Here is a 15,640-nt window from a genome sequence, read left to right on the forward strand (position 1 = left end):
ACGGGTTTAGATGGTCTCCATGTACCTCTCCCCACCCTCTTTGCCCTCTATTATCCGTCAGCTTGGAGACACGAACCGGAGCCCTTGGTTCCCTGCAAGATTTCAATTCCACCCCGGAAAACGAAAATCGCCCAGGGAACCAGCGACCAACAACGATTTGTACAGATTTGAGAAGAGACATGATCTGGTTGCGATCGGATAAAGCTACGGGGTTGTTCGAGGGGTGGTAGTGGCTGCATAGGTTGTTGGAAGGCAGGGTTGAGGAGGCTAGGAGGCTGGCAGTGGGTTACGTGCGGTATATGGGGAGTGCGCGACGCTCTACCTCCATTTCTATGAATTTGGCGGGGGGCTCGGTTAATGTTGGGAGGATGGAGTTGTTGGATTTGCAGCTTGAGAAGTTGTGGGTTGGTTGTGAGATGGCAAGGTTGCAAGGGAGGAGAACTGGAAAAGGTGGGAGAGGCGAAAAGGGAGGGAGGATGAGGAGGAAAGGAGGAGGAGGGAGCAGGGGAAGTCTGAGCAGGCTTTGAGTCGTGAGTCTTTCCTTCAGTGTCTGGGGGGGGGGGGGGGGGGGGGGGGGGGAGATGAAGCTAACGGGGTCGTTAGGTGGCAACTCGTTGAAACAGTGTGCTAGTATTGGATTGAAAGATCGTTCGCGGTGGATTACACCCACAATTAGGTTCGTAGAAGTGAGAAGAGTTGATGTTGGCAATCAGGGGGCGAGTTGAAGGACAGGGGTAAGGAAGCGAGCAAAGTGGAGCCAAGTGGACCAAGAGGCAAACTACTGCAAGGTCAACCTTTTAGTCCCAATTTGGCAATTCTAAGAGATGGATGCTCTCTTATCGCAACTCTGTTTCCGGGCTCTCACTCTTCACTCTGTCCACCCCCTCCTGAACCCATTGCGAGCTGTCAATGTTCCACTCTAAAGCAACAATCCCAATGTAGTCTCACTTGGCTTTGGAAGCATGCCGGGAGGACAGGTGACAGCGAGCCCGACGGTCCTGGAAGAAAATTCCTCGCCCGAGGCAGTTGACGAGCCGCTGAAGGCGAAAGCCAGACACAGCCGGTCACGGGGTGCGTGTACCAGATGCAAGAAGAGACGTCAGAAATGTGATGAGCAGAGACCTGCCTGTGGTCGCTGTCAAGAGAGCGGGAGTGAAAATTGCACTTATACGATTGATTTACGATGGGGAGGGAGAGCTTTCAAATCCTACACAGGGAATTCAGATATCAAGAAATACGGTATGGACTAAACAAGTGGAATAACTTGGGCTAAGTGATACTTAGAAACCGAGCCAGGGACATTTGTCTACGTTGCTTCCTCAAAGCAGACGTCTCCAATTATGTGGCATCCACCACCGCCAACGTCTGAAAGACTCAGCAGATCTCTCTCCCCTCTCGACTCTACCAATCCGACGGAGCAGCTTCTCCTGCACCACTTTGCCCAGTCAGCGTCCAGAATAACTTCATGTTACCCAGGCATTCAAACATCATTCAACTCACTTCTCCTCCCAATGGCCATTTCCTACCCCCCTCTGCTCTCTGCACTCATGGCTCTCTCTGCAATCCACAGAAACTCACTCTACACGCTCCCTGCCGCTACACTCCAGCAACCCAGTGAGATTGACTACCTCAAAGCCTCATCCGTTACTCAGCTCCGCTCGGACCTGCTGCTCCCCGCTCAACGACAACCCCAAATGCGAGACGCCGTGCTGGCAACGGCCCTCACGCTCTGCATGTGCGAGATCCATTCCGGCGCCGACCTCCCGCGCTCCTGGCGTCTGCACCTCGAAGGCGCAACAGCCATCCTCTCCTCCCTCTCACCCATGCCCGCCTCCACCTCCTTCCACCCAAACAACCAAACGGGCCTGTTGCAGCGATGGTACACGTCCATCTCAGCGCTTGCCGCCATCTCGCCGCAAGGCCTGCGAGCTGGGGATCTCCATCCCGCTACATCACCAACACCATCACTAGATCCACCTCTCTCCGCTGCTAATGAGAAGAAAGAAGTCGCTGTTTTCCTAGACGACTATTTTGGCTTCTCAACCGATCTCGTCGACATGTTCAAGGAGATCGGCGCCGCGGCGTGGGAACGACGGATCCTCTCTTCAAAATCTCCTTTGGCGCTGGAATCAGAGTCAGAGGCAATGCGCATCCATGTTAATCTTTCGGAGGAGGACCTCGCCACCGAGGCCCGCAACCTGGAACTACGCGTCTTGGACATGATGACTCGGGATCCGCCGCCGTTCTACCCTGGCGTACAGGAGAAGTTGGATGAGGAAGTGAGAATGGACTTCTATCTCTGCAACGAGGCGTACCAGTGTGCTGCACTTCTGCATATTTACAGAAGTGTAATGCTGCTTGAGAGGGCGAATGTGAGGGTGCAAGGCTGTGTGGAGAGGATATTGGGGTGCGTGGATAGGATTAAGCCGCGCGAGGGGCTGAGTCCGTATATTGTGCTCACGATGCCGCTGTTTGCTGCTGGGAAGGAGGCACTGGGTGAGGAGAGGGAGAGGGTTAAGATAGCGATGAGGGGGTTGGGGAGTCGTCTGAGGTTGAGGAATGTGTGGAGGAGTTTAGAAATTCTGGAGGAGGGCTGGGAGAGGGGGAGGGGTAGCGGGTGGGAAGGTATGTGGAAAATCACTTGCTTTGACGCTACCGTTTAGGGGATTATATGCTAAGCTGATAAATGCAGATGCGGAGAACTGTGATTTTATTCCATACTAGGAGTTTTGCAGTGCGTGTTAGGTACAGTATCACAGGGACTCAACTAAGGAGTCTGTGGTCTCGGCTTTTCCAAGCGTCATTGGCTTTCGCCACTTGGGGCCAAACTTCTGGAGGATGACATAGGTTGGGATCACGCCGAAGGTGCAGATTATAGCTTGCACGGCAAAGGACCAGGTATATCCTATTTCCAGGCGTCAGTGACATGGTGTGTAGAAAAAGATTAGAAGACTGAATGAACATACCCGACGACTCAACCCAAGTATTTATGAACCACGGCTCCGCGAAGGCAGAAGGCTAGCATAATGTCATGCGAAGTCGATTCACAAAATTAAGATTCGAGAATCCGAGACTTACGTTGATGATAACCGTATAAAAGGTGATGATATCCATGGCATGTTCGTAATAACTGTCGACGATATAGCTCGACAGCGCTGTATTTCCAATCTGCAGGCCCGCGCCATCTGTACATTACACGCGTCAGCCACGTTTCGATGCATATATTCATCCTCCACTCCACTCCACTCACACAAGAAGAACGCAATCTGCCCAGTAATCCAATGCCACTCTTTGTCAATACTCAGCCCCCAAATCAACAACCCCAAGCTCGACAACACGGCAGCGGGATAACCCATCCACAACCGCATCTCAGGAGTCCTTTGACCGTTGTTCCGCTTCGCGAGGAACATTACCAACCAATCGCTCAGTCGTCCAGAGAAGAAGACCTCGGCGATGACGGTCCCGAGGATGAGGCCGAGGAAGAAGAGACCTTGGACTTGCAGTTTGTAGGTTGCGTATGCTGCGGGCTCCATCGTGAGGAGGGAGCAGATCCTGTGATGAGTTAGTTGAATTGAGTTATCGTTCCATGCATGAAACCAGCGAGCGAGCGAGCGAGATGGATGGATGGATGGAAGTAACTGACCACCAGTACTGAAAAAAGACAAACGAGAAGGTGCTGATGACGACGGTTGGGTAGGCGAATATCTTCGTAGCGCGGATGATGGTGTCCCACGGCTTCGGGTGGATCACGCCAGGGATCTTTCTAACACTCTGTTTCCCTCCTGGTCAGCTAATTCCGGGATGTTGCGAGAGGTTACAGGAGGAAGGGAGGAAGATTTACCAAGTATCCAAGCTCCTTTGTTCTTTTGATTTTCGAGGTTTCAGCGGACAGGGCTTCTTGGTTATGGTTCCCTAGAGCTCCTTCCTCTGATGCCAGCACTAGCGCGCGGGGAAAGAGGGTCTCTGGGAGGAACAAACATTCTGCTGCCAATAGCGCTGCGAACAGAATCGTAACGTGGTATGCGATCCACTACCGATGCTGAAGTTAGAAAGGATGAAGCAAGGAAGGAAGTGAGTGCCAGGGAAATGCTGTGCGTTTTGGTGTACCTACGTATTGATCAATCGTGGCAATGAAAGCTCCGACTAGTTGGCGAATTGTCAGTTCCATTCTTTAATCCAGATCCGTCATAAACTAGAAGATAGAGGGAATCTGAAGAATAGATAGAAGCTCACTGAAACCACCACACAGTCCACCTAGATCAATAGCCATAACCCAAAGCCCAATCCTAAAGCCTTGTTCATGCTCGAAGGAAACATCATTGATGATGCTCAACCCAACCGTCGCAGCAGGGCTCGCACCGAAACCCTGGAAGAAGCGCGCAATCATGTAGCCATGAAGACTTATCCCATGGATCGAGGTGCAACCACTTGCCACCAACGCAATGCAAGTTCCGCCGATGATGACAATCCTTCTGCCGTAGATGTCTGCGAGGGCGGAGCAGAACAGCGGTCCCAGGGCCAGACCAAGAGACGGGATCGCAAAAGTCCAGTTCACTTGGGTGTAGGTGGCGTGGAATTGCTCTTGCAATAAGGCGAATGACGGGATTGGTGCGGTGGTCTGGTAGGTGAAGAGGAAGTAGAAGAAGCAGACTATCGAGATGCAAGCGTATTTTTGGGGCTGAGACCAGTTGAGAGGATCCAGTGGGTCGCTGGTGGGAGGAGGAATAAGAGCACTGCCGGCGGGATCGAGTCTGAGAGTCCCAATATTTATGATCGATCCTCTGGGATCAAGCGTGCGTACTGGAGCAAGAGGCTCGCCCTTTTCTGGATCGTGGTCGAGTTGTTTGGCTGCCTTCTCGGACATTGTGAGAGGTGGAACTCAGGGGTTCTTGGGGAGTCCTTGTTCTTAAAAGATGAAACAAAAGACAGTTTGAGCTGCTGGCTTTTGGAAGAGAGGTCATTGCAACAAGGTCTTATATAGAATAGGGAGCAACACTTATCTTTCTCCAGAGTTGCTCTGGATCCGTTTCATTTGACGAGAAAACTTTGCAGGGATGGAGCCAAGGATTGTTGGCACTAGGGATGGGGTTGAAGGCGGGCGCTAACCCGCCTTTGGAATCTCTAAGAGATCGGCAAGGATGCTCTACCCAATCATTTTTCTCTCCACTCCTCGTCGCATCCTCCGACAGCGCTGAGACTACAGTAGGTAGGACATGGATACTTCTCTTCCCCGCTTCAGCTGTACTTTCAAGATTTTATCGCGGGCAAAGGTAAGGCTGATTCGCGCCAGTCTCGAATAAGCATTTTCAAGAGATGCCATCCTGATTCCGCCCAAGAGGGTTTTCTTCATCGCGGGATGAGAATGGCCCAGGCATGTGTCCTCAAGCGAAAAGGATGAATCGGCGAATCTCTCTTCTTCATCCATCCTTCGTGACTTTGCTCCAATATCCCCAAACATGGCCCACCAGATCTCAACCAGAATCAGCCTGCGATGGCTCCCAGAGGCGCCTTCTGAACCAACAGACACTCTCGTCTTCAACGTCGGTGCCTTCTTCCTCGACCTGCGCGTGCTGAAAGCCGATACCTCAATTGACTGGGGAATGGCAGGAGAGCGCCAAATCCTCTCGAGGGAGCCGCGTAAGCCACTCACTTCGAGCCATGGACATGGCTCAAATCGAACCATCTCTTTGGCCCGAACTACCAGCTAATCTCGACATAATGCAGTGCAATGCCGCTGGATCAAGATAATCGATTCGCTCGGTTCATCCGAGCCAGACGAAGGCACAATTACACCTCTTCCAAACGGCGACGATCTTGAGACTGGGAGCATGCCGTGCGCGGAAAGGGGCATCGCGGTCACCGAGTACGAAGAAGTGTGGAGGAAGCTTTGTCCTCGTCCTGGGCCGGAACACGGCTGGATATTGCAAAGTGTGGCGGGGAAGACGCTCCTTGGGAGGATAGGCGGTGGGTATTTGGCTTTGAGTAAAGAAGAGGGGCGTAAGTTTGGCGCTAGGAGCGAGGAATGGGACCCTGAAAATGGGTGGAAAGTGAAGTATGCAATTGGTGATGTGGAAGGTGTGCCGAGCTTTGCAGGTACTGGGAGTGAGCTCTTGGATGGCGAGGCTTCCTGGAAGATCGGAGAGAGAGTGTTGGTCTTTGGTAAAGAATATGTGGTGTGTGCTTTTGAGGACGTTAAGTAGTCTTCCGTAGCTGGAGGCGCCTGCTCATCGACTATTCTGATGCAATGTCGCAGTCCGGATCTCAGTTCCGAGTAATATTCCTAATTCCACAATATTTTTTGAACCTCCCGGTGCGGATTTCTTGACCCCTAAGGAGATGATGCTCATCTTCATTATCCTAGCTCTTGACCGTACAGTACAAGAAAGACACCACACTTATATATGACGGGCTCCTCACCAGAAACGCTGCGGACCATGTGAGAGGCTTTTTTTACTGAGCAGTTCGATCTGCGCTCTCAGTCTGAGAGCGTCACCGTGAGGTTTGCAATGGCTCCCGCGTTTCCTGAGCAGTTGGTCTTCCGACCCATCTGGTTGTAACAGCAATTGCAAGGTACAATAATGTAATGATACCAATTAATAACTTGAAATAGCTTCGACACGGCGAGGAACAGCAAAATATGCTTTGGATTTGAAATCTATCACCTGAAATAGGACTTAGCAAGAGTTTCTAGTATGAGGCTACTATGACATACCTCTCGGTCGAGCCGATGCCTCTTCAATCTCCGTTCACATTGTCGATCAACATCGTCATCCAGATACTCCTGCATCGACAGGACTCTTGGCCGCGGCTCGTCAGATACAAGCCGGTCCAGTCCCTTGCTCGGAGGCCCAAGGCGCGAAAACATATCCGTGACTTTCGCTCGATGACTAGGACGGACCTTGACCCCTGACATTTCTGCCACGTTTATAGGCGCAACAAAGCTTGAGCAACGGGATATCGTTGGGACTGGAACGGCTATAGGTGGTGATACCATTGGTCTAAGCAGGTCTCCAGATCGGATAATTCCCAGTGCTTGACAGGCGGGTGAGTGAGGAATCAAGTCCCAGACCCACAAGGGCACTGAGAATATAGCGAGGCTGGACTCGCTTTCGAAGAGGGAATGAACTTGCGCCTCTCTCACGGCGGCAAAGTCGATATCCTCGATGCTTGATGGAAGTGTTTTCCTCAGCCATGCTTCGATCTCCTCCTTGATCAGGTCTGCGGAGGGGTTGGCAAAGCGGATCTTGATCAGCATTCGAGCAGTAGTGGATGCCTTGATCTCGCCGATTGTAATCGACGAAATCTGCGACTCGATGTCCGCATCGGATCGTAAGCGGCCAAGGCGCATAGAGTCGAAGCGTGGGTTTGACATCCGATCATGATGCGGTGTGGCCTTGAGACCGAGTCTGGTCATCTTCTTTGGATTGCTAAGTGAAGTCCGTATCTCTGAGGCCAGGAAGCCCACGCGGTTCGTGCGTTCTTTCAGCTCCATCACCACCGCCCTGGAGAAGGAAGTATCGCCCGCTCCCGCCTCCTCCGTGATGCCGGCCGCGGCGAGCATCTCACATCGGCGCTTCCATCTAAATCTCAAGTCTATCATGGCCTCAGCGTGACAGCAGTCAAATATGAACAGAACATCGCAGGCAAGAATGTCCTGCAAGTTACGACGCACCGTCGTCCAGTCCAATTCCGGCACATCTCGACCGGTACTCCTTGCCGCCCAAAAGCAGTGAAGATCGTCGCCATTTTCCGTCTTCTTGTTCTTTAAGATGCCGTGGCCAGTGTAATATATGATAACCAAACCCTCCCCCTCCTCATTCAGGAATTCGTACAGATGGTTACTGATTGCCGACTGGAGTTGTAGGTCGGGGGTGCGGAGTCTGATGGTCCGTTTGAGAAGGATTTCCTTGACTTCAAATCCGTAGTTCCCTTGAAATGTCTGCTTCATAAGGTTCGCGCTCTCCGTCACGGCTGCAACGTCGATATCTTCCCAGTGGATAACGAACGCCAGGACCTGGGTGTAGGCCGGATTGCGATCAAGAAGACGGGGCCCTGCTTTTCTCAACTGCTTGACAACCTCTTCAACATTGCTAAATCCTTTTCGTTCCAGCTCCTCACTGTATGCGGCGACAACCTGCGGGTCGTCGTCCTCGACTTTCAGTCGATTCAAGTCGATTGAAGTACGCGACTCGACGATCTAGATTCAATAGCGTAAGTAGACGGTCTCGACCACAAAGGTTTGCGCATATTACTTACTGCTGTCGCCATTGCTTAGCTTGTCCAAGGAGCCAGCGCCCCGTGCCGCTGTTGGTGGATCACTGCTGGTTGATTTGGAAGAGAGTCTGGGAGACTGAGGGCCATGATGCATGGCATGTGGCTCATGTCGATTCAGCCACACACACTTCAGCCCCCTCGTTTTGACTTGCAGGACGATTAACTTTGGCTCCGCAACATCATCCTTGTAAGAGCATCCCTCAAAGCTTTGCGTACACCTACCAATGTCAAATGCACCGCATAAGTTTGTACATTCCGAAATTTCTAGCACAAAGTCAATGATTTGAATGTAAGATTACAATATTTCGAGGGATATTTGAATAGCATGCTATAATACATGTATTAGAACCTCTTCTACGTTGATATTATCTGGAACTGCGTTGTACGCAGAATAATGGCAGTAGTTCTTACACAATCGATAGAGATGGGTCTATCTAGCTTAGGGGAGAGCACGTTCTCGGTTTTAAACGCTCGAGGGTACTCTAACCACTCCCCCTCTTTTCTTTACCAACCTTACAGTTAGACGTTTCTCTCCTCTTCTCTCCTCTTTTCTTTCCTCTTCTCCTCCAATCCTGTCTCGCCACCCTTTAATCTCAGAAACAGCGCACCGACCCGAGATCGAAAGCGTTGCGACAATTGAGCCGTAGGTAGATTGAATACTACATAGAGAAAAATAAGGGACATTGCAGTAAGGGGAAGAGCAACCGCAAGCCATCTTACGAGCGCGACGGACGAGAAAACCGCATCTCCGTTACCATTTATCCGAACAATGTCGGTACTAAATAGTGTCTGAGGAATTGCCAGTCAGCAAAGGGATTGTGACTTCTCTAACTGATGTTTGACTCACCGAGGCAAATATTCCAGGGAGAACGAGGAAGACGGCGATAACCGTACTACTCATGAGATTTTGCGAGAGAAGTCCCAGCTTGAGTTGATTCCCTGTTCGATGCACCATCACATCGCTTTGCAGAAGTCGAACCTAGACTCTGTTAATATGACTTCGCATTGCAGCTCGGAAACAAAATGATTGCCTTACATTCTCCATCAATTGCCGAGTTCTTGTCTCGAACGCTTCTAATTTTGCACAATTACGGTCAATGCCATCGAATATCGCTCTGATTTCTTTACTGAACGGCTTAGAGTCCTCGGGGTTTCGACCATCCACACGTTTACCAAACGGATCATGAGCTTCCTTCAGCTGGGCTGAGAAGATTTCGGTAAGGAGAGCGTACGTGTTCATAACGACTTCCTTGTTGGCCTTTAGGATAGCAAGCGACCATTGAATGTCCAGGACCAATTCAGAAAGTGTATCAGAGTCCGAGATTTGTTCCATGCCGTCCTTCAAACGTGACTCTATCCAAGACGAGTACCAACACCAGTCTTGCAAGAGTAAATCGAAGAACTCAATGTTCGCAGAGAAGATTCCACGCTTATCATTCAATCTATTGCCGCGTTCCAGAGCCATTTCGAATAACCCCAGAATTTCACTGTTGGGATCTTGACTGGAAATGACCCAACAGGCTAGATTACGTTTTACATCAATCTGTTGATGAACTGTGACCTGACGACTCCACCATTGACGAGGCTCCTGTGGCTTGTAGCGTAGATCTCCTTTGGGTCTATGCCGTATGAAGCTGTAGCAAAAGGAGAATTCATCAGATGGATGATTATCCGTTATAAAGTAGTGGCCGCGGTGAAATTCGGGTAAACGAGAAGTTTGAAAGAATAGCGGAGGGTCAATACAACAAAGCTCGAAGAATTCGAGACACACGCCAAGGTCGCCAAAGAATTTCCCAAGTTCCTTGATTTCCTTGTTAGGAAGGAATGATTGATGCAATGGTCTCGGCGGTATAAGTGGAAGCGGGAAGCATCTTTAGTATGTCAGTGTGTTTTCGCGTCGGTGAATTTAGTGTCCATTGACTCAAGCTTACATAGCATGGTAAGCATCCCTAGTCAGCTTAGGGTCATTGTTATTTAGTTTTTCTTTCCATAAGTGCAGGTCCCTGGGGGGGAGCCCGACTTTGCGGTGACCACGCCACCCACTCATGCCAGACAGCCTGTCTAGAGTAGTTTCATTAGCTTGCAGGAATAGCGTAGCAAGGTTTCAACAGCAACCTACTAGAAAAGATATCGATCCCCTTTGGGTCTTTAAGCATGGCTTGCAGAAATTTGTACAGAGAGTCGGAAAGTATCCTGAGCGACAGCGGCGTATACACATGTTCCGAGAGTCTTATCGAGGGGAGATCTGACATACGCTGAAAGATGTCACCGCGTTCGTCTTCATAATAAGAAAATTCAAATGCTGAGATACCTCGACCCCCATGGAATCTTGGGGGGCGGCGGACTTCATCAGACAATCTCCTGCCTGCCATTCCTGTAGAGTGTTGGGGGGTTGGTTCTCGTCAAATCGCGAGAAGGAATTCGGACAGGCTCCTCAAAACCAATACAACAAACCCACGCGTTTGAGGCGCCGCTGTTCTTTCGATTGACGTTGGAAGCCAGGGGACGCGGGGTGTTTTCCTCATATGGGCTACGCGCCGCGCCTGCGTAAGATCTGGCTATTGACAGGGACCTGCTCGATGATTTGCATGACAATAGCAACAGTTGTGGTTTCGGGCTTTAGTAGATGATTGGCGCTCTCACGTTCAGAGCATGTGTTGCTCGTCTAACGTGTTCGTGATCGAGAAAAGTTAACGCGCATGAGGTTCTTGCAGCGCCACCCGCTATGATGCCCAATGGGGTTGTCGCTACAACATTTGGACAAATTGCTTCTGCTTGAACGAAGCTAAGAATCTGTTTGGAGTAAGAGATCAATAATTGTAGTTAAAATGCGGAGATCAAATTAACCTCAAAAAGTTAGATGCCTGTCCTGGAGTCTTATGTCCTAGGGTGGGAGCACTGGGCACCAAGGCAAGTTTGGCCGGGGCTGAGTAGGCAGTGGTTGCAGCCTCACGAGCCGTGATCCGCGCACCTCGGGGACCTTGTCGACCAATGAGTGTGATGAGAGGTTGTCTCTGAGGCTGTTGGCGCCCTCAGCTCCCTCCCCATTTTAAGAACCCTCTCAAAGTGTTATTGAATTTTAACTTTACATCTTTTCCATTCAACCAGGCGGTGATACTCTCCTGTTCGTTCCGACACCTCGTCTAGCAATTAGTAGCCACCTCCTCCGTACGGTGCAATCATTCGTTGTCGACGCAATGGCAGGCGGCTCGGACATGAGGCTCGACAAAGTGCTGGCTGACTGCTTCGGGCACCATGCCGAGGGCCGTGCCCTCTACGCGGCAGTGTCCGCCGCAGAACTCAAACCAGGGTGCTGCGGCTACATGGACAAAGACGGCCGCTGGACCACTATCGTCCAGCTCACAAAACCAAGTGATCTGAAGAAACGCAGCTTCTCTGAATTTAAAGATGCCAAGATCAAAACCAATCCCGTCTCCGAGGACTGGGGAGAAGTCAAGTCCTCCAACGTCAGGGGCAAGTTGATCAAAGCCAGCGGTAAAGTAACGTAAGCTCGCAACCTCTTCTTATCCAGAGGTTTATGGTCTAAGCATTCATCCTGGGTACGCTAACATGGCCTCTTGAATACTCTCAGCGACCCAAACACCAAGGCTGTTAGTGTTGGTGCCAGCTTCTCTTACAGCACGCAAGATGGTGCTGGCGGAATATTTATCACCAAAAACAATGTCACCGAGAAGTATCTTGAGGATTCTTGGCTGGCTGACGCCTGGATGGAGAAAAACGGGCCTAAGATCGCTAATGACATACCGCCCACTCGAGACCGTGGCGTCTGGGTCGTGACACGTACTTTCGCGGCTCCGGAACGATATGTTGCAGTGCTAAAAGAGAATGGAGAAGAAGCGTCGTTGAGCATTAACGCGGATGCTTACAAGGTTGGGAAAGTCGAGACTACCGCTTCTTGGTGGAGCAGTTATAACGGCAGTATGTGGAAATATGCTGAGCATGTGAGCTTACTCTGCCACCTGAGCGGGACAATGTTGACGAGACTCTGCAGAAAGACGGCTTGGTTTTGTTCATGGCTGGTACCTACTACAAGCCTAAGCTCTGGGCCAAAGGTTTCAACCGCGAAGATCAGCCAAAGAAGGAGAAGTTTCTCGGGGATGGTGCGATGGAACCTATCGATGTTGAGTTCACCGATGCAGAAGACGATGGCTGCGTTCGATACATGCAATTTGTTCCCGAACAAGTTGGCAAACCCAGGAAGAAGGAAGATGATAATGGTGGGAGTGATGAAGAATATGATCAATACTAGAAATAACTCGAAGGCAGGTATGTGAAGTCTGGGCAATTCAAACTCTGCGAAAGCATACGGCGAAGGCGGGGTATACGCCAAAATTCAAATCGGATGCAAGATAAAACTGTGAGTAAAAGTGCAAGGTCATGCAGCTCTGCCTCACAGTACGGCTCGATGCAATTTGCAACACGCGAACCCAGCGGATTTCACCGAATCACTTGCTAACTTTAACACGTGACCATCGGTCATCCCTCCTCCCATTATTCCACAAATTAATGGGCTTGAATACAATGAACTTGATAGGTCAGACATTCCAAATGTAGAGACAGCACACGTGGCCCTCTGAATTCCAGTTTATCTGGGATTTTGAGCCTTTTGAAACACTCTGGCTTCTGCAGCTGCGCCCCAAACCGGCGCATCGCACTGGAAACCGTTGGCTGTAAGAACGCGAAAGTGAGACCCTGCCCGGCACAAAGGATCCCGAGTTCTAAGTAGTAATACTATTTCAGCTCACTTGAGATATTTGTTATCGAGAGATGGGTGGTAAGACTAAACGATCTCAGTCAGCTGAAGTGGCGTTCGGATGAGGCTGCCAAGCCACGCATCACAGGCAGATCCGGAGTCCGAATGCTTGAATTCCCGCCCTGGTCCGCGCCCTGGACCCAGCGAAGAAAGACGGGGGTTTCGATTTGAGTCTGTACCGCCAACGTGGGTCGATTGCAAGCTGACGCGTCGGAGCGGTACTCAGCCATGGGGATTGGATATCAGGATATGCTTCGAGGACCAGACACGGGAATAACAATATGATATTCAAGATTTACCACCGCTGGAGATGTTGGAATATGTAACGGGTCACCGAGTGGCACAGCCTTTACAGTACTAGGAGTTCCGACGGGGCGCTTCCTGTAACAGGGGCTAGGTGGACCCCTGCGGAATGTTGGAGGCTATTCACTCGCTGCATGCGGCATTGCTCGTTTTAGATTGCGTTGCAGTGAAGTCACTTCGCCTCGCCTTTCACTTTCATTCTTCCACTACCACTTTCACTCTTTCACTACCACTTGTCAAATCCATAAAACAAAGGCGCCAAGCTTTCTCCTCACTTCGTTGCGTCTTGGAATTGGGGATTTCTTTAGTGTTGAACTCTAAAGGTCCTCCAGGTCTTGATTGCAAGGAAGCGTCATCGCTAATCGACGGCCGCCTGCACATCTTCTTACATCACCAGCGCATCGTCGACTTTCTTTTGCCCTCCTCCATCTCCTACAAGACCACCCGTCCCCCGACCCCCTTTTGGCTCCTCCCCTCATACCTCTCAAATTGCAACCATGGCACGATTAATCACCGCTCTGCTGAGCTTCCTCCTCCTCACGCTCGCGTCCGCCAGCACCGTACAATTCGAGATCGTGCAAAACCGAGACGTCCGAACCGCACAACTGCAACGCCGCTCCCTCGTCCTACAACGCCGTTTTCTTGATCGCCGCGCAGGAACCGTTACCGCTGCCCTCACCAATGCAGAGGTGCAAGGGCTGTACGCCGCCAACATCACCATCGGTACCCCGCCACAGAGCTTCGGCGTCCAGATCGATACTGGCAGTTCTGACTTATGGGTTCCTTCTGACGCTGCTTGCGCGGTGACTACGCAGCTGCAAAATGGATGTCCTAATGGCCAATGTCAGCCTTCCTCCCGTCTCACTTGTGGCAGTGGCTAACAAGCACCAGTTGTCTCCTCGGCTTCCTCAACCTTCCAAGATGTCGGGCAAGGTGACTTCAATATCTCCTATGTCGATGGCACCGGTTCCACGGGCGATTATTTCCAGGATACAATGCGCATCGGAAGTGCTACTTTGACCAACTTCGAGATGGGTCTGGCGACTGCTACGACGATTGGTACGGGCATTATGGGCATTGGATATAATACCTCTGAGGCTAATGTTGATACTGGGAATGGGACCGAGTATGCGAATATGCCACTTGCTATGGTCAATCAGGGTGTGATCAACTCTGCTGCTTATAGCTTGTGGTTGAATGATCTGCGTAAGTTTTGTTTATTGTGGGAGATTGGAATTTGCTAATAATATTATAGAGGCAACTTCTGGCAATGTTCTGTTTGGCGGCATCGATACGGCCAAATACAATGGAGAGCTGATCTCAATCAACGTTTATTCCACTGGCCGTTCTCGCCGAGTCACCTCATTCACAGTAGCATGGACGTCCCTCTCCGCGACCAGCTCCTCAGGAACTGACGTCCTCACCGCCTCCAACTTCGCCGAACCCGCCATCTTGGACTCTGGAACAACCATCACCCTCCTGCCTGACGAAATTTGCACAAAACTCTTCTCGGAGCTCGGCGCGTCAATCAACAACCAACTCGGCGCCGTCATCGTGCCCTGCGATCTAGCGAAGAATACCGGCACCATCAACTACGCCTTCGGCGGGCCAGGAGGGCCCACCATCAAGGTCCAGATGTCACAGCTCGTGCTCCCACTCACCACCACTACCGGCCAAGTCCCAACATACCAAAATGGACAAACAGTCTGTCAACTGGGCATTCAACCAGCTGGGCAATTACCTACGCTGTTCGGCGATACGTTCTTGCGATCTGCCTACGTGGTTTATGATCTGGAGAACAACCAAATCGCGCTCGCCCAGACGAACTTTGACGCCAAGAATTCAAATATCGTTTCTTTTGCTAGCAAGGGAGCACCAATTCCGAGTGCTACGCAGGCTTCAAACGAATTAGCTGTTACCCAGACGGCGTCTGGTAATCCGAGAGTTGGTGGCGCCACGGCAGCTGGAACGGACGCAGCAGCGACGTCTAATCCGACTGCCACGGGCTTAAATGCTGCGAGTGGATTCAAGACCAGTGCGGCGCAAAGCGTTCAGCCATTTGCGTGGTCAAAGGTTGTGGTGCTTGCTGTGAGTGTTACATTCATGGGGGTTGGTGGTTTGCTGTTGTAGATTGGATAGACCCGACTGCCCACAAGACTGGCGCTTTATGGATAGACGGTGTTCATAGAAGCGAGAGTGATGAATGACCTGCATTTGGCATGGAATGGAGTTTGATTTGACTTGCTTTAGGGGCGTTCGGGAGGGGAAATGGAATGGAGGAGTTTTGAC

At 50.9% G+C, this 15,640-nt stretch overlaps 7 protein-coding genes across 7 annotated transcripts; 4 read left to right on the forward strand and 3 right to left on the reverse strand.

Moving 5' to 3' along the window:
• The first annotated feature begins 608 nt into the window (after positions 1–608).
• Positions 609–2,899, forward strand: K444DRAFT_170587 (uncharacterized protein). The gene is made up of 3 exons (XM_024870732.1): positions 609–1,239; positions 1,285–2,625; positions 2,693–2,899. The coding sequence occupies exons 1-3, from the start codon at positions 963–965 to the stop codon at positions 2,722–2,724; spliced, it is 1,650 nt and encodes a 549-aa protein (XP_024730310.1). The 5' UTR covers positions 609–962; the 3' UTR covers positions 2,725–2,899.
• K444DRAFT_541681 (MFS general substrate transporter) lies at positions 2,764–4,864 on the reverse strand (the record flags this gene model as incomplete). Its single annotated transcript, XM_024875815.1, has 7 exons — positions 2,764–3,018; positions 3,079–3,185; positions 3,251–3,552; positions 3,644–3,771; positions 3,842–4,030; positions 4,112–4,143; positions 4,234–4,864. The coding sequence occupies 7 exons, from the start codon at positions 4,862–4,864 to the stop codon at positions 2,764–2,766; spliced, it is 1,644 nt and encodes a 547-aa protein (XP_024730311.1).
• Positions 4,865–5,365: 501 nt separating this feature from the next.
• On the forward strand, positions 5,366–6,429 carry K444DRAFT_170600 (uncharacterized protein). Its single transcript, XM_024870733.1, has 2 exons — positions 5,366–5,637; positions 5,725–6,429. Exons 1-2 carry the CDS (start codon positions 5,457–5,459, stop codon positions 6,198–6,200), a joined length of 657 nt encoding a protein of 218 aa, XP_024730312.1. The 5' UTR covers positions 5,366–5,456; the 3' UTR covers positions 6,201–6,429.
• On the reverse strand, positions 6,402–7,877 carry K444DRAFT_170579 (uncharacterized protein). Its single transcript, XM_024870731.1, has 3 exons — positions 7,673–7,877; positions 6,713–7,593; positions 6,402–6,662 (listed from the first exon to the last, which is right to left on the reverse strand). The coding sequence occupies exons 2-3, from the start codon at positions 7,559–7,561 to the stop codon at positions 6,594–6,596; spliced, it is 918 nt and encodes a 305-aa protein (XP_024730313.1). The 5' UTR covers positions 7,562–7,593; positions 7,673–7,877; the 3' UTR covers positions 6,402–6,593.
• Positions 7,878–8,623: 746 nt separating this feature from the next.
• Positions 8,624–11,069, reverse strand: K444DRAFT_668206 (uncharacterized protein). Its single transcript, XM_024887381.1, has 5 exons — positions 10,394–11,069; positions 10,206–10,335; positions 9,311–10,145; positions 9,122–9,253; positions 8,624–9,063 (listed from the first exon to the last, which is right to left on the reverse strand). Exons 1-5 carry the CDS (start codon positions 10,644–10,646, stop codon positions 8,794–8,796), a joined length of 1,620 nt encoding a protein of 539 aa, XP_024730314.1. The 5' UTR covers positions 10,647–11,069; the 3' UTR covers positions 8,624–8,793.
• Positions 11,070–11,363: 294 nt separating this feature from the next.
• K444DRAFT_668207 (uncharacterized protein) lies at positions 11,364–12,655 on the forward strand. Its single transcript, XM_024887382.1, has 3 exons — positions 11,364–11,779; positions 11,867–12,236; positions 12,287–12,655. The coding sequence occupies exons 1-3, from the start codon at positions 11,472–11,474 to the stop codon at positions 12,542–12,544; spliced, it is 936 nt and encodes a 311-aa protein (XP_024730315.1). The 5' UTR covers positions 11,364–11,471; the 3' UTR covers positions 12,545–12,655.
• A 1,193-nt stretch (positions 12,656–13,848) lies between these two features.
• Positions 13,849–15,481, forward strand: K444DRAFT_635442 (acid protease; the record flags this gene model as incomplete). The annotated part of the gene is made up of 3 exons (XM_024883866.1): positions 13,849–14,194; positions 14,243–14,557; positions 14,607–15,481. The coding sequence occupies 3 exons, from the start codon at positions 13,849–13,851 to the stop codon at positions 15,479–15,481; spliced, it is 1,536 nt and encodes a 511-aa protein (XP_024730316.1).
• Between the last annotated feature and the right edge of the window lie 159 nt (positions 15,482–15,640).

This window comes from Hyaloscypha bicolor (genome assembly GCF_002865645.1).
Source record: "Hyaloscypha bicolor E unplaced genomic scaffold K444scaffold_153, whole genome shotgun sequence".
NCBI lineage: Eukaryota > Fungi > Ascomycota > Leotiomycetes > Helotiales > Hyaloscyphaceae > Hyaloscypha > Hyaloscypha bicolor.

Bases quoted from the DNA above. Each gene is read 5' to 3' on its own strand.
- K444DRAFT_170579 (XM_024870731.1), bottom strand. From the start codon at position 7,561: ATGCTCGCCGCGGCCGGCATCACGGAGGAGGCGGGAGCGGGCGATACT. The intron at 6,663-6,712 runs GTATGTCATAGT...GTCCTATTTCAG, and splicing joins GGCATCGGCTCGACCGAGAG to GTGATAGATTTCAAATCCAA.
- K444DRAFT_668207 (XM_024887382.1), top strand. From the start codon at position 11,472: ATGGCAGGCGGCTCGGACATGAGGCTCGACAAAGTGCTGGCTGACTGC. The intron at 11,780-11,866 runs GTAAGCTCGCAA...GAATACTCTCAG, and splicing joins AAAGCCAGCGGTAAAGTAAC to CGACCCAAACACCAAGGCTG. The intron at 12,237-12,286 runs GTGAGCTTACTC...GAGACTCTGCAG, and splicing joins TGTGGAAATATGCTGAGCAT to AAAGACGGCTTGGTTTTGTT.
- K444DRAFT_170600 (XM_024870733.1), top strand. From the start codon at position 5,457: ATGGCCCACCAGATCTCAACCAGAATCAGCCTGCGATGGCTCCCAGAG. The intron at 5,638-5,724 runs GTAAGCCACTCA...GACATAATGCAG, and splicing joins AATCCTCTCGAGGGAGCCGC to TGCAATGCCGCTGGATCAAG.
- K444DRAFT_668206 (XM_024887381.1), bottom strand. From the start codon at position 10,646: ATGGCAGGCAGGAGATTGTCTGATGAAGTCCGCCGCCCCCCAAGATTC. The intron at 10,146-10,205 runs GTAAGCTTGAGT...GACATACTAAAG, and splicing joins AGGGATGCTTACCATGCTAT to ATGCTTCCCGCTTCCACTTA. The intron at 9,064-9,121 runs GTGAGTCAAACA...GCAATTCCTCAG, and splicing joins TCCCTGGAATATTTGCCTCG to ACACTATTTAGTACCGACAT.
- K444DRAFT_170587 (XM_024870732.1), top strand. From the start codon at position 963: ATGCCGGGAGGACAGGTGACAGCGAGCCCGACGGTCCTGGAAGAAAAT. The intron at 1,240-1,284 runs GTATGGACTAAA...AGTGATACTTAG, and splicing joins TTCAGATATCAAGAAATACG to AAACCGAGCCAGGGACATTT. The intron at 2,626-2,692 runs GTATGTGGAAAA...TGATAAATGCAG, and splicing joins GAGGGGTAGCGGGTGGGAAG to ATGCGGAGAACTGTGATTTT.